Genomic DNA, 17,500 nt, shown 5'->3' on the forward strand with positions numbered 1-17,500 from the left:
ATATATATATGTTGAGTGTCTGTGTGTGTGTGTGTACATGTGTGCATGAATGAGCGTGTATGTACGTATGTATGCGTGTGTTTCCGATGGGTATGTCAGTTTACGTGTTTCACTTTAATCCTTGCAGGTCACGATGCAACAATAACAGTAATCACGAGTTTGAAGGCAGGTAAGAAAATGATTCATATATCGTGACTAGAGTACCCGTGATGCGTTGGGTCACTGACGTTTCATGTTATAAAACAAGGTATTTACTTTCTTCCTCGTCGATGCATGATCTAAGAATAGGAAATCGTTTCACCTTAGAAAAAAATCCTAATACCTCAAGAATTTATTTTTAATAATCACTTACAAATATTTCTAAATAATTAAAATATTGTCTGTTTAAAGAAACCTAAATACTAATATTTACTCTACAAACAAATCGTACATTTCAAATCATATTCACTTAAAAATACTTTTTAATAATTAAAATATTGCCTGTTTAAAGAAAATTGAAATATAAATACTCAAGTTCAAATAATTTTTATTTTTTATGTTACTTTCGGCGTATTTTCCCACTATGTACCGCTATGACTATTTATGAAAGTACCCCACAAAACCCGCGTATCTCGGGAATCTGTGGTCTGATTTATATGAAATTTATTTATAATCCGTTTGTATTCACATTTCAAGGGCACCTTACTTTCAGAGTATTTTCACATTATACACTGTTTTGAATGTTGTAAATTATACACAAGCAAGCATGCAATCAAGCACGCAAGCATGCAATCACATAATTTTAGTAGTATGTAGATAGAACGATTCTAATTCAGTCTGAAAATTGCGTATCGGCATTTCGTCCGTCTTTAGGCTCTGAGTTCAAATTCCGCTAAGGTCCACTTTGCCTTCCATCCTTTCGGGGTCAAAGAAATAAGTACCAGTTACGTACTGGGATCAATGGAATTGACTAGCCCCCCTGCCCAAACTTTCAGGCCTTGTGTCTATAATAGAAAGGATTATCATTATTTTTGTTGTACAATAATCGTTTTTAGCACGTGCTTTTCTCTGGACTACTGAGTGCAGCTCTGTGTGCCTTAGGTACGTGTTGTGGTTTTGTTGTTATAATACTGTACTGAAAATACTTTACGTAGAATGCTTTCAGCCCCTAGCAGTGCAATTTTCTGTATGCTATATATACTCGTTAGCCTTACTGTTTTCGTTATGTATTTTTCCGTGTGCCTTTTAACTATATTTAATACAACTATTATCAGAGGGATTGTTTCTAGTTTCAAATCTTCGTATTACACGGGAATCTCTCTTTCCTTTAGAGATACACTGACTTCTGTTGTGGCTGATATGTCGATTAGAAAACATTATTTTTTCGGTAGTACCTGAGGACAATATACGTATATTAGCCTTGATCTCTGTGTATATTGACATAACTAAGTGTATGGTTGCTGTGTATTGTCTAGGGCATGTTTCTTCCATGACTTCTTTGGTCATTCCTTAGTGCTGGCATGGCCTGCAGGTCATGTAAGTCCCCACTCTGTTATTTGTGTGAATATAGTCCACCATAGCCAGAACTAGGGAAGTAAGGGTCAATTTGGCTTATTGCTTCTCCCCCGCCACCTTATTTTCTACAACTACTCGTGTTATTTATTTAATTTTTTTATTCGTATCTGTTTTTTCTGGTTTCTGGTGGGCAAGTTTTGATGTTGTTCTGCAATTAAATAGCCTTCGTTTTGTACTTTGTGCTCCGATGTTCTTAAACACTGGTGAGGTTTTACCTTATCTACTTCTTTTCCGTTTACCTTATACTAGTATTTGTCATGTAAGGGCTTTTTGTGGCTCCATTTATCATGGTATTTTGTAGTTCAAGATTGAGCTTCGCTTTTTGTTCCCTCTCAGCATTTGTTTTTGTTTCTTCTTTTTCTTCTTAGGTATTATGTCCTCTTTAATTTTTCGGCTTCCTTGAAGATCAAAAACTTGCTTTTTATTCTTCTTATGTATTGTAGCCGTTTGCAAGTTTTCCTTGCTTCTGAGTTAGATAAGTTTGTATTCTTATGGTGGATAATTTGTAGTAGTTTTCTAGTTTTATAAGACCGCTACTACTTTTATTTCTTGTGAGATTTTGGGTAGTGTATTCTAAATTCGTCATAATAACAATAGTAAAATAATAATGATAATATTAGCTTTCCTGTTTAGTGTGGGCTGATCGTTCAGTGTACAATTAAGAATATTGTAGCTGTGACTGATATAAGTCGAGTATTGATACCTTTTATCTTATTTTTCGATTGAGCTCTGTTTTAAGTACTAATCTAACTCTTCTTTAATATTGCTTTCTTCTGTTCTCTATTCTTTGTGTATGCTGTACCTTATCTGTGAAGGCGCGTGGCTTAGTGGTTAGGGCATTCGACTGACGATTGTAAGGTCGTGAGTTCGATTCCCGGCGATGCGTTGTATCCTTGAGCAAGACACTTTATTTCACGTTTCTCCAGTCCACTCAGCTGGCAAAAATGAGTTGTACCTGTATTTCAAAGGGCCGGCCTTGTCACACTCTGTGTCACGCTGAATCTCCCTGAGAACTACGTTAAGGGTACTCGTATCTGTGGATTGCTCAGTCACTTGCACTTTAATTCCATGAGCAAGCCGTTCCGTTGATCGTATCAGCTGGGACCCACGTCGTCGTAACCGATAGAGTGCTCCTTTATATATATATATATATATATATATATATATATATATATATATATATATATATGTACCTTATCTAGTTCATTGATTCTTAAGTATTTGTAAGTCTGAGTTTGTTCTAGTTCTCTTAATTCATGTTGTTCATCTACTGTGATATTGTTATTTTTTACTAGTTTTCTTGAATTCGAGATTGATTTGGCACACTATTCAAAGCAGAATTTCGATGTTTATTTCTTTGGTAAATCCATGCATTGTCTGTAATAAATTTTCTAGTTGTTTATCATCTGCAGCATACAGCTTGAGGTCATCCATACACAGAAAAGTGTGTGTTGTTTTACCATAACTGTCGTATCCACATCCATTTCCGTTTAGCATGTCGTTTAAGGGGGAAAGGATAATAACAATGAATGAAGATCAATCATATATATTTGTTGTGATTAATTTCTGGAGTGCTCCAATTTTGCTTCGTGTGAGGGGCCACAGCTGTCATCTTTATTTATGGCGGGGTCGAGTGAAGAGGAAGATTGGTAGGATAATAATAAGAACGTCTCCAGACCGGTAGCTCCTAAGGATCCATAAGCACATTCTGCGGGCTACGTCAAATTTTCTGTCTATGCAGACACTCGACCTTAAGTTGTCAACCGTTACTTCGAAGCCCCGTGCGGTGTTTGATGACACGAGGATTTCGCTTGAGAGCAAAGTATGTGGTAGCTCCTTACCGAAGTAGATTAATTCTGTGTTATTCTCATTTAGCTATATGTTGTGTCTTCCCGCCCATTGAATTACAGGGAGTAAATCTGATTGGAGATACATCCCATCTCCTCCGCTGTCAACGGCTTTCAGAATATTTAAGTCATTCTCGCAAATTCCAATGCTAGTGTGTTTGATGACGTTAATGGTGTGGCACTATAAGTAATGAAAATGTGTAATCTCAATATAGTGCCTTGTAGGAAACTTCTAATGATTCTTGTCGAACTCCATCAAACACCAACGACGCCAAATACTGGGTTCTTTCCAACAGAACGTATTCAGTCCATTTTAGTAGCTTCCCACATACTTCAATGTTTGACAGTTTCTTTAATGTTGTGATCGACTTTATCGAAGTTCAGGTATTTGGCATATGCATTTACAACGCCAACAAATTCATGCAGGAACTGCGTTAGGCACTCCCTGCGATTCCGTAATGCATAAGTTGGCTGCTACTTTCCAGGAAGTAAGTTGCTCGAAATCTCATCACTTTCTTAAGTAATTTGATGATGTGGTAGGTGCGATCAGTCGGTAATTTACTACTTGTGATTTATTGCGCATGCAAAAAATTGGGCCAATAGACTAGGATAGGAAATTATTGGGAAATGACTTGCGTCCTCTGATCCCCAGGAGAATACCTAAGGCAAATACAAGTTGGTGTCTAAAGTCCTTTACACTTACCCACATACATATTTTTGCTTGTATGTATGTGTGTATACACATTTACATACATTTACCAACCGCAGCAGTTGGTACGCCAACCGCTGCGGCAAGGCTGATACTTAAAGAACAACATGAAATACAATAACCTATATTATAATAATAATGTTTATACATTTACAAATATAATATTTTCTGCAATATATTAACATTAAATTCAACATGAACTCTGTATGGGTTTTATTATATTTTTGCTGTAATTATTTGAAATTTACCAGCTCATAATGTACTGAATAAATTAAACACCAGTGAGGATCCTTGCAATAATTTTTGGAAATATTCTTGTGGGGAATACATACAAACTCGAAAACCGTTACAGACATCGAAATTCAGCTTAGACATGAACGTAAAAGCAGAAATGCAGCGATCCATTGATGAAAACGTTATTGGTACGTATAGATCTTTTATTAACTCTCAGTTAACTAAAAGTAGTTATAACAGGGAGACAACTTTTTGACACTGTCAATGAACTCCAATTCTCAAAACTCAGATGACCAATTTCTATGTTTCGAATAAATAAAATTCTTGGATACGTAGTCTAGTGTTTTAAACCAAGTGCGGGAAATATTTATAGATGGAGCCTTGTTTGCATAACGATTAGCGTTTGATTACGTCTTAAAAGAATAAATATTTTTTTTACATATCTCTCTAATTGTCCTCGAAAAATATGTATCAGAACAGAGTGTAGTATTCGAGTGTAGTAAAATATTTGATATAAAAGCGAAATATTCATGCACAATTCCACATTTCATATTCTTTTCATTATCCGACATTTGATGGTGGTTTCTCAAAGAATTGATCCCATTTTAGAACTACTTTAAATGAAGGATTTGCACAACGTAATTAGAAACAGAACGAAATAAGATCTAATTCGATTTTCAGGTATGCATATATATATATATACATATATATAATTATATATACATATATATATATATATATATATATATATATATATATATATATATATATATATATGTATATATATCACTTCCTGCCGTGAAGTTGGTTCATCTGGGACACCTGATAGGAAGAGGTCCAGCTTTATTTTGAAGACATCTGCATATATATATATATATATATATATATATATATATATATATATATATACATTAAAAGACATTAAGAGGCTTCCATCATTGGAATCAATTACACTAGAAAGGACAGTTAAAGTCCAAACCACTAATTAGTGTTAAATTCTCGTTAGGGTGTAATTACTGAGGCCGTCTTCTTCAGCGGGTATTATCCTGGTATTATTTATCATATATATATATATATATTGTACAATGTTACAAAATGTTAATCTAAATACTATATTTATACAGCATACCGAACTAAAACTATTACCTTATAATTATGCACGCTACACATAGCACATATATTTTATATACAAATATTCAATTATTGCAGTAAATATAATTTTCAATAATTATCGTACTATCATCGGTATTTGATATATCGATGATTCGAAGAACAATGTAAAGGTTGTATGAAAATTCTTCGAATCAAACTTTTAAGAATAATAAGCCATTAAATGCGATGTAGAAATTAACTGTTGGTTAAAGACAAGTACTATTTTACGGCTCAGTTACCTGCACTTACTTTTCTAGTTTGGTCAGTTTGAAAGAAATTCTATATTTCTAAATATTTTCTATTAATGAAAATGAAGAAATAAATTTCGTTAGGAGCTTACATTTATCAAGACAGCTTACTGCTCTGTACGTCTGCGAATGAGCTATATATCACTCATGATGTTCGACAAAACCGGTAAGTGGGGTGTAATACATCCATTCCAGACTTTTATTGTTATTTTCGTTTTAGTAAAAGTCTTTCATTTTTGTTGTAACCCAACAGCTTTACTTGAAGAACCAAATGACGAGTCTACAATAGAACCTGTCAGGATGATCAAGAAGTTGTACAAGTCTTGTACAAACAAAGGTTTGTGAATTTCATGTATTTGAGAACGAATATTCCATATGTGAAATGAATCAGTAACCGACTTACGTGTTCATCCGTGAAGACTTAAAACTAAGAACAACAATTAATTATGTCCTGTAATCAGGCGTCCATTAGACATAGTCTTAAACTTTTCTTTCTCGTAATCTGTCATAAGTCACTTTTATATGTCCAAGATCTTCGAGTTTGATTTAATAGAGCAATAATCCTTAAAATTATAAGGTTCACTTAGTGTTCTATGCGAAGTCATCTGATACAAGGAATGACAAGGGAAACTGACACGATGTAAATCATAAAAGACCGCGGGAATAATATGAGCAACGCCGGGGAATGATCTAAGGGTAAACGAAATCATAAGCATGATAGAAAATTAGAACTACTCACCCACCTGTAAAAACTGAAAGGGTTTCAATGAAAATATTGTGAAAATTATTCTATTTTTTAAGAAATTATTATTTATATGAGGCAGAACTGGATAGCCTTGTCAAGTCTGTGCCAATTTTCTCCAATGATTTTAGGATGGAGTTTGGACTCACAAAATGTGATACGATAGTGATGAGATGAGGAAAGCTTCTCAGAATAGAAGGCATATGGTTGCCAAGTGATAAAATGAATGCAATTCAACTTCAGTCCAGCTATAAGTACCTAGGAATACTCGAAGCATATGGAATTAAACACAATGACGTGAAGGAAACTGCAAAAGAAGAGTACCTGCAGTGAATGAGAAAAATACTGGATTAAAAGCTAATTGCCAGAAATAAAATTTCGACAATAAACTCGCTCGCAGTCGCAGTAGTTTGGCATGACACTGGAATTCAGAAGTGAACAGATAAAGAAACAAAGAAAATGGACAGAATGTCAAGAAAGCTTCTAATGATGCATTGAGCCCATCATCCACGTGCAGACACTGGTCGCCTATACATAAATAGATCAAATGGAGAGCGAGGACTGATAAGTGTGGATGACTGCGTGCGTATCGAACACCAAAGCTTAATGACATACCAAACCGAAGTAAGGAAACCTTGGTGGTGACAGTTAGGGACGAGGGAGTATTGAAAGCAGAGAAAAAGGGAAAAGCAAAGGATGAAGTGCAAAAAGGACACGAAAAAGAAATACGCAAGAAGGGACAATACAATCGATTACAAACAGCCACAACATAAGTTGTTGGGAAAAAATAGCTCGGAATGGCTGATGAAGAAAAAATAGAAAAAGATAATCGCGGAACCCCACTGCTGAGATACCCTGAATACCATGGGTATGTGCTCTCTCAATACCTTCTCTCCGACTTACAGGTGTACACTGAGAGAGGTACCATCCACGCACTTGCCAGTTTCGCAACTTTCATCCACATTTCAATAAACTCACTCAAGGACAGCACATTCCTCTCAACTCTTAATTTTCTTTTCTAGTGAAACTTGAAGAAGTCAATGAGAGCTCTACCAAAGAGGAATATGTCTGTCCTTATGCCTTTCAACCTTTTCCAACAATCAAGCTCTTTCGCCACAGCCAACAGGCAAAGGAAAACTGCCTTACCTGCCCGATTGAAGAAGGGTGGCGGGCTAATCATTACTGCAGAGTAGGCAGACTGATGGATCCGTCCCAAATATGACAGCAGCTGTTCGCCAAAACTCTACAAGTCAGCAATGCCCGGACACTGAAAGTGTGCATGCCGAACGGTTTCGTTACTCTGCGGACACCTCAGACAAGACCGTCTTCCAGTAAATCCATGCCTGTAGAGTTTATCTCGAAACGGTAGCGCCCCCGCCTCGGTATCACTGTCAGACCAAGAACATATGGAAATTCTGCAGAACAGACTAGTAATTTTGTTGTCGTCGGCGCTCAGTCTCCCGGAGACCATCGTCGTACTTCCTCTCCACTAATCATCTATAAATTTCGAAAAAGGAACATCCACTGATCTCATTACCCGACTGGTAGAGAGCTGTGAGTGTCCAACAACATTCTAGGTGCCAGACGCCTAGCCTCGGTCTTTCCTTCACCCAGGAGTGTAGCTCTATCAAGGACATGAGTTGCGGAAGACGAGCCCTACAAAGGGAGCTCACATACGTCCAGAAATTGCTACAAGTGGCGTAACCTAAAAGCGTGTCTACACATTAGGAGACACGGCACTCAGAGGATGTTGGCAACACACTACCCTCCTGACCATTGGTACGCATCCCTTCCACAAGAATTTTAATAAGAGAGGCTCCAACCTGGTCAAGCAGTAACTGGGGCAAGGTACGATGGTCAGGTGATAGATGATAACGGAGGTGATGTAGACAATCGCCACCTCTGCCCGACCTTTCAACGACAGCTTCTTCTCAGCCCATTTCTGGGTAAGACTTGCCACACTGTTCGCCAACTCGTCCCAGTTATCAACCTCGAAGTCGGGACCAAACCAGATCCCGAGTAGTTTAACTGGTGCGTCGGTCCATTGTCCGACGACGCCATCCATTTTCTCGACTGAGTAATTTTAAAATCATATTTAATCATATTTAAGTCATATTTAATTCATACTTAAATCATATTGTCTCTGGCTGCCCCCTGCCCCATCCTGGCTAAGAATGAATATATCTACTGACATGATAGAGTTTGAACCTATATACACTGGAAGCTATGCTAAAACTATGGAATGACAATAGAAATAATTGGTATAAACATATCCTCAAAAGGTTGCAGAAAATGAAAAGGCAACAATACTCTGGGATATGCCTATAAACAGAAATAGAGAAATCAAGGATAATTGACCTATATAGTTTATCAGAGATCATTAAGAAAAAATGCCTTCTAATCGATGTGTCTCTAAAAGAAACAAACTCTCAAAATACAAATATCTAGAAATAAGAATAACCTGAATGTGGAGTCTAAGAACAGAGATAATCCTTATAATAATTGTGCATTAGGTGTAATTAAAAACTATACAGGGAAAGAGGAAGAGGAGGAGGAAGAGGGGGAGTCTAGTCATGGTATGAATAAGTTAATTATTTGTGAAACTCAGAAGGACGGTAGGTCGTTGACTGTCCATTTGAACACCTCTTCAGAAATATTGTTTAATATTTTAAAAATTATATTTACTTCAAACAATATTTATTAAAAGATATTTCCATTTGCTCCAATTTCAGACACTATATCAATGACATTGAAGGCGGATTTAATAAACCTATCTGAAACATTGGGTGGAATACCTATGATAACAGGGCGAAACGTTTCAGGCAATCATTCCAGTATTTTACACAGATATTTCACTGTTACAGGAAAGTTACCTTTCTTCAATTACTATGTCGTTGAAAGCAATCAAAAACGCAGCAGCATAGTCAACGTAAGTGTTTCTTTTTATACGTGATAAGCACAGAAGATTACATTCGATGATATAATTCTTATTCATAGTTTACAATTTATTCAACCCTTGCATATTGAGTAATCTTGCATATTGTTTATAAGCATTGTCTATAATTAATGAGCCACTAATAGGCGGTGAGCTGGCAGAAGCATTAGCACGCTGGGCGAAATGCTTACAGGTATTTCGTCTGCCGCTACGTTCTGGGTTCAAATTTTCTCCGAGGTCGACTTTGCCTTTCATCCTTTCGGGGTCGATAAATTAAGTACCAGTGAAACACTGGGGTCAATGTAATCGACTAGTCCTTTCCCACAAATTTCAGGCCTTGTGTCTTTAGTAGAAAGGATAATTAATGAGCCACTTATAAATGCGCGGACACTTTCCTCTTCTGGACAAAGATACTCTCCAAAATTTGCATATACATATCTCTCAGTTCTCTTAGCGCATTTAATCTTATATTCGGATTTTTTTCAGTTTCATTCTACATTTCGAAGTTATAGTGAATCTGTTGGAAATATGGCTGCCACTATGAAAATATTATTTTCTGAATATATTGACTTCGAAAACGTTTTTTACTTTTACAATAAGCTGGCAACGGTAAGTCATATATATTTTTATACTTTCGTATCAAACAATTTTCTTAATCATTTCTTCCATTCTTGTATTCAAATATTAACCCTTCTCTTAAATCACTGTTACTTCCTTATTCTCTTCGACTCCGTGATAAGTTTAGCACGTTTTACATTTCATGTATATGGCTAATCTTTCTCATTAATTTCACAATTTTGTCTTGAATTCGAATTCCATTCTCCTGTGACCTACATTGAATGAACAGTTTTCTTTTTCTCTACATTTCAGTAATAAACATCTCGCATATTAATATCTGTTGCCCAATCTATACTGCCACAGATCAAAGACTACTCTATCAACCTTCAAGCCAAAGAGGGATCCTTTAAGTGCTAAAACGAGCTACTAGAAACAATATCTAAATCTCCATAAATTTGCACCTTAAACATAAATGGATACATCGGATAATGTAATCTTGTATTTATATATATATATATATATATATATATTTATATATACCATATCTTATTCAAAGATGATATGAGCCATACTGTTGTTCATTATTTTAGATAAAATAGAGTTAAAATGAGGTTCAAAGACAACGTTGTGCTGACTTCATATTTCATAGTTCAACGCGATCTGTCCCGATGCAATCTGACAGCTCCTGCTTCTTTTGGTCATTGCATGATAATTAGAAACTATTGGATGCTACTGCCAACCTTTCATAAAACATATGGCTATGTAATATCTAACGTAATTACTATACTGGACGTCATTTAAAGAAGACAATGTCCATAAATCTGAAATCCACATGAAAGTTTTAAAATTAGATGTTGGTATATATATATAATGGGTTGGAAGAATGGTTGCATTACATGACTTCTTTCAGTTTATTTAAATTTCCCAATACTCTCCATTAAATATTATATCATGAACAGAATTAACAGAATTATCTCCTCACAGTATATCATCATCGTCCTCGTCATCATCATCATCATCATCATCATCATCATCATCATCATCATCATTATCATCATCATCGTCGTCGTCATCGTCGTCGTCGTCGTCGTCAACATCTTGATCAACATCAAAATTCCTTTCTACCATGCCGGATTGGGTTGTAAAAGAACACACGGGCCAGAGGACTCCCATATCTGACTCGCATTCATCCAGGTGCATCTCGTTGAGGTTATCGCTTTCTTCGAATTAATGGGGATATGATTCTTTCAGTGATTTTCATAACCTGGTCCAAAAATTTCATACCTCTGTAATTACTTCTTTCTAAGATACTATGATGCTGCTTCATCAGTTATTTGATATGATACCTTCCTGAACAACCCGACTTAATATACGAGGGATCTGTCCGTATTCTACATCGTCAGATATTTTAAGCGTATCAAATATAATTTCTGATGGATCAGGGTATTTCCCAGCTTTCGCTAAATCACTCAATCTATAACATTACTGTCAACGCGAATAGCTGGACCTTTTGCCGAGTTCACATCACGAAGACGATCTTCATCTCATATACTCTCCATATTTAATAAACTTTCGTAATAGCATTTTCGTTCCTCCTTTTCAGAATTATTGAATACATGTGTGTCATCATCTGTTCGCACACATTTCTCTCTAACATCTCCATTTTCTCTAGTACACTGCTTTGCAATCCGTAACATATCGTGCATTTTGTCTTCATGAACTAAAAGATATTGGCAAACCTCTTGCTTTCTGCCTATCCCCTTCCTAAATATACCTTCCTTTCAGCCTTTCTACCAGCTACCAGGGATTTTTGTCTACTACCCTCATTCTTTCAAACCTTCTAAGCCTGCGTCTTCTATTATTGCACTTTCTACTTCTTTGTTCCTTTACCACAGCACTCTTTGTCTGGATGGAAATGTGCGTTACCCACAAACTTGGTCTGTAGATTTCAGTGGATTTTTTTGTGAGAATTCCCAACTGCCGTCCCTGTTATGCATATCACTCTTATCTTCCTTTACGACAAATACTTTAATTAGCACGTCCCTAAATTTCTGACAGAAGGACATCTGAGCTTCCAAGTCTTCTTTATCAGATTGGCTGCTTTTCTGAAATCTAGCTCTTAACCTGAACTTACGGCTAAACTATGATAAGAAGTACATTTCTCACTAGAAAAGGACTTTACATTCATAAGCATCTTCTTATCCTGTTTTCTAGTGGCCTTTGCTTCCACCAAGATCATAGGCCGTCAAGAGGCTACTACGTTTTCTGAAGTTAGCAATGCAGATCAACAAACCATTTACATCGAAGAACTCTAGTAGCTTTGTTCCTTCACCTTTGCTAGAACCTCTAGCAACCCTACTGGTGCCCCGTCGTACAGTCCCCTTCCATTTCCTTGGATAACACTGGTGGCGGTAGAGAGAGAGGAGTCGTTTCGCGTGGGCAACTGCCGTTCCCCACGAAAGACTGCTCAGGTCTCCCCCTTGGAGAGGACACTCCAGTGCCCTCTAACTACGGCGGCAAAACAGGGAAAGCAGCAGTCTACCGGTTTTAAGCCAGCACATATTTGGCTTAAGAGCAAGGCGCCAGGGGCTGCTTTTGAGAAAGGGAGAGGCCATTGTGTTTCACTGGACAGCCACCGCCCGCCTTAACCTGAGCAGCCCTAGACAGCTCCACTGGATGCGTGGTGCTTAGGGAAACTAACATCTCGAATCATGAGCTGTAAACATTGCACTGAGAAAAATGAACAAACAAGCAAGCAATGCAAAAATCTAGCATCCAGAATTGGATGTTGGAACATAAGGTCCATGACAACTGGTGTGTCAGACGTCCTTCAAAAAATCAGGGACACCTGCAAGACAGCAGCAATCAACAACGAACTGCTTCGACTCCGAGTGGAAATTGCAGCACTTCAGGAAACGTGACTCCCAGGCTCAAGGATACTTCGTGAAATAGATTATATCTTTTTCTGGCAAAGGAAAGGTACAGATGAAGTCAGGGTGCATGGTGTCTGCTTTACCGTCAAGAACTCTCTGCTAAAGTTGGTATAATTTAACAGTGACGGTTTAGAGCAGATACTGCCACTTCCATTGTACACTCCCAATGGAACCATCAACCTTATCAGTGTTTATGCTCCAACCCTCTATTTCTTACAAGATGCTAAGGATATGTTCTATGATCAGCTCTATAGGAAAATACAGGCAGTACCAAATGGACGTCGAAACTAGAGTGGGTGATGGATCGGTACGCAGTTGGCAAAATCAATGAAAATGGACACTGGCTGTTTGAGCTCTGCATGCTCCATTGGCTGTCACCAACACCTACTTCCAGACTAAAGCTTAACACAGGGTCTCCTGGCGTCACCCTCGCTCAGGATTGTTCATTCATTTCACATGGATATGAAAGGTATCATTCAATTTCATGATTCATTTGGGGAGATATTCAACATGCGTAGCAGCGTGAAATAGGGATATGTTGGATAGGCGAAAATTTATAAAAATATGCTGCTTGCAAGCACCTACGATTCGGTAATGAATTTTGTAACATATCTTATGTTAGAAGATATTAAGTTCTCAATGAGTTACATTTATTTCAGTCCTGCCAAGATCATTAATGATCAATATGTGTATAAAAATTACGCAGGTATATATACATGCATCCCATGATATGTGCCTGTTGGTTATAACACATATATGTATAACCAACGTAAATTATATGTATGTAAGTATATATATATATGCTCAACATTTAGTATGCTTGTCTCATTTATATACGTTATGTAGAATGATCCTACTTTGCGATATATATTCTGAATTCACACTCTGTGAAAATTAACACAAACTTTTATATTTCAAGGTCAATAATGTACCGCAGCAAAATAGTACTGGGATCAGTAGTATCGACTAATGCTCCCACCCTCTATAAAGTGATAGCTTTTGTGTCTAAATTTGAATCAACCCTCATAAATTCTGGTTTGTGAACAAATGTTATTGGTATTTTGTTACCATGATTATGTTAAATTATTTATTAGTACGGCAAACTGACATGAAGCACATATTCTTCATTCCTATTCAGCTAACTGGAAGGCGATATTTTAAATCCGTAGATGACTTTTCAAGCGGCTTTCTATATACATCACATGATTTAAATCAAATTTTATCTGGTGTAAGTATACTTATATCTTTCATGTATTTTTATAAAATATGTTGTGGTTGAATTATATGCGTTTTAGATAATTTGGAAGGTTACCATGGTTTGTGAATATATATGTAATTCATTCATACTGATTTACTACTGAACATTTTGTATAAAACTTAACAAATACGAAATCTTTGTGCAGAAAAATGTGGTAGATATATAATCGAAATTTAGAAAACGGGTTAGTTTCACGTTTTAATTACGGTTCCGTTCTCTATTATTATCTCATACTTCATTAAGGCGGTGAGCTGGCAGAATCATTAGCACACCGGGCGAAATGTTTAGCGGCATTTCGTCTGTCTTCATGTTCTGAGTTCAAATTCTGACGAGGTCGACTTTACCTTTCATCCTTTCGTGGTCGATAAATTAAGAACTGGTGACACACGGGGTCGATGAGATCAACTATCTCATCCCTCAAATTTCAGACCTTGTACCTATAGCTGAAAGGATAATTTTCCACCTCTTCCCACTTACAAGTTCAAAATGCCTTGCGAACGTAATTTTATATATATATATATATATATATATATATATATATATATATATATATATATACATGCGCAGGAAACAGCCACATGGTTCCGGGTTCACCTTGGGTAAGTGTCTTCTACTATAGCCTCGGGCCGACCAAAGCCTTGTGAGTGGATTTGGTAGACGGAAACTGAAAGAAGCCCGTCGAATATATATCTATATATTTGTGTGTGTGTATGTTTATGTGTGTGTCCCCACACCATCGCTTGACAACTGATATTAGTATGTTCGCGTTCCTGTAACTTAGTGGTTCGCTCAGAAGGGATCGATTTGTTCGACTAAAGGCGGTGCTACAGCATGGCCACAGTCAAATAACTGAAACAAATAAAAGAATATATATAGAGAGCGAGAGAGAGAGACAGACAGACAGACAGAGAGAGAAAGCAATAAGAAAATGGAGGGATCAATAGGTGGCTCATCAACTTTTAGACATTATATTCTGTTAACTTATTCACCCATTTACTAAACTGACAATTACAAGGATATACATACTTGTATAACATACTATGCTTTACACAGAAGATATGAAATATGTTAATATATAAGGATACCAGTAATTATTACAATATAACATACATGAAGTTAAATTGGGAAAATAATTTACAGCTGTTTCAACCAAGAGGCAAAAATACCTCATTCTACCTTTATATTTCTAGTAGACGGAAGTAATTAGTAGATGAATGTGAGGTACTTGGGTGTTTGACTAGGCTTCATCAGAGATTATAAAGTACATAATGTTAAGTTATGAATAAATATAAATATAAAATAAATAAAAATGCACACACATTTAAATTCTCATATATATATATATATATATATATATATATATATATATATATATATATATATATATATATATATATATTATACAAGATAAGGGCAGAAGAAAAATTCTAATGCCAAATATGCAGAAACAAAAAATTGTTGATAAGCATTATAATTTATGCGTCTCGAATTTTTTAGAGATTTCTATCGGTTTGTTTCGAGACGCATAAATTATAATGGTTATCAACAATTTTTTGTTTCGGCATATTTGGCATTAGAATTTTTCTTCTGCCCTTATCTTGTAAATTATGTATAAATTTAACTTTAAAGGCATTTTTTGATATGCTGGACATTGATAAAATTTTTTTCCCGAAAAGATTTTTATCCTATATTAATTATATATATATTATATGTAGAAAAATACAAACTGGGACAAGAACGTAAAACATTTAGAAGACGATACAAAAAACACGGACGGGACATTCGAAGCCTTCAATCTTCAGTCAAGAACCGGATCATCCTCGCAATTTCGGCTGATTAATCTTGAGATCGCTCCGATCCGACCAGCCCCAAGGAAAAACTAAGCTACGAGCATTAGATTTCTTGGAAAAAGGATCGAATGTATACGAAACAAGGACAGAAAAACGGACGATGCCACACGAATATAAATACAAAAAACAATAATGGTAAAAACAGGACAAAACAGCGGGTGCCTTACGACTAATAAACAGTACAAGTTTAGCTGGTGTATTTGGAAAAAATACCTTTTCGGAGACGAAGACAACGATGTTATCACGGCAGTGGTCGGAGGCCAAAAGGCTGATTTGACCAGCAGTCACGTGAGGGAAGAGAGAGAAAAGAAAGTGGCCAAAGGAAACAAAGAGAGAGAGAAGAAGAGGGACGAAGGCAACAAAGGGCGGAGAAGAGAGAGAAAGAAGGAATTAAAGAGGGGAGAAGAAAGAGTGCGTGTCAAGGATTGATTTGTGAGTGCAAAGTGAGAAAGACAGAGAAATGTGAGAGAGTGGGGGAAGAGTAGACCAAAGAATCAGAGGCAAGAAAAGAGAAAAGGAGGAGAAGTGGAGAGAGAGAGGGAGAGAAAGAGACAGATCAAAGTAGAGTGCAATGTGTGAAAGGCAGAGAAATGTAGGAGAGAGAGACAGTGCGTAGAGTCGTACCAAATTTCCAGGAATATGTACTTACATATAAGGCCAACGAGGGTACGGACGCTGCTATATATGTTATATGTATAAAAATTCAAACTGGGACAAGAACGTAAAACATTTAGAAGACGATACAAAAAACACGGACGGGACATTCGAAGCCTTCAATCTTCAGTCAAGTACTGGATCATCCTCGCAATTTCGGCTGATTAATCTTGAGACGCTCCGATCCGGCCAGCCCCAAGGAAAAACTATGCTACGAGCATACGATATATATATATATATATATATATATATATATATATATATATAGAGAGAGAGAGAGAGAGAGATAGATAGATAGATAGATAGATAGATAGATAGATAGATAGATAGATAGATAGATAGATAGATAGATAGATAGATAGATAGATAAACATATACATACATATATAAATATATTTTTATGCTTATATATATATATATAATGTACATACATACTTACATTTATAAGCATGCACAATAATCAGTTATTACTAATATTATTAATATTAGATGCATTCTATGACTATACATACGCGTGGGGTGTCTGTGCGTATGTCATTATTCGAGTTTCTTGAACCGTAAAAACAAAGTGATGTGCCTGTGAAAATGAAATATTTCTCGATATCGCCATATGCCACTGATAACTATATAAGTATCTAAAATTATATGTATACAAAGGAGTTAGAATAGGTGGATTACTGAAAGTCATGATCTTATGACAGTGAATTCAACTTTCTAACCAGTAATTTTTATAATTGGTCATAAAAAGACAAGTGACGATATTTAGATATAGATATTAGAGTACATAATCCAGAAACAATTTTACCGCAAACAGAATAATGTCTAT

At 36.2% G+C, this 17,500-nt stretch overlaps 1 protein-coding gene across 2 annotated transcripts in view; it reads left to right on the top strand.

Moving 5' to 3' along the window:
• The window catches only part of LOC115215167 (membrane metallo-endopeptidase-like 1), a 119,018-nt gene that overhangs the window by 32,942 nt on the left and 68,576 nt on the right, over positions 1-17,500 (top strand). For both annotated transcript variants that reach the window (XM_036505428.1, XM_036505427.1), the window contains exons 9-14: positions 128-169; positions 4,362-4,532; positions 5,998-6,081; positions 9,219-9,415; positions 9,908-10,030; positions 14,051-14,140. In XM_036505428.1, the coding sequence (XP_036361321.1) occupies positions 128-169; positions 4,362-4,532; positions 5,998-6,081; positions 9,219-9,415; positions 9,908-10,030; positions 14,051-14,140 (707 nt within the window). The remainder of the gene's footprint in view (positions 1-127; positions 170-4,361; positions 4,533-5,997; positions 6,082-9,218; positions 9,416-9,907; positions 10,031-14,050; positions 14,141-17,500) is intronic.

This window comes from Octopus sinensis, linkage group LG8 (assembly GCF_006345805.1).
Source record: "Octopus sinensis linkage group LG8, ASM634580v1, whole genome shotgun sequence".
Taxonomy (NCBI): Eukaryota; Metazoa; Mollusca; class Cephalopoda; order Octopoda; family Octopodidae; genus Octopus; species Octopus sinensis.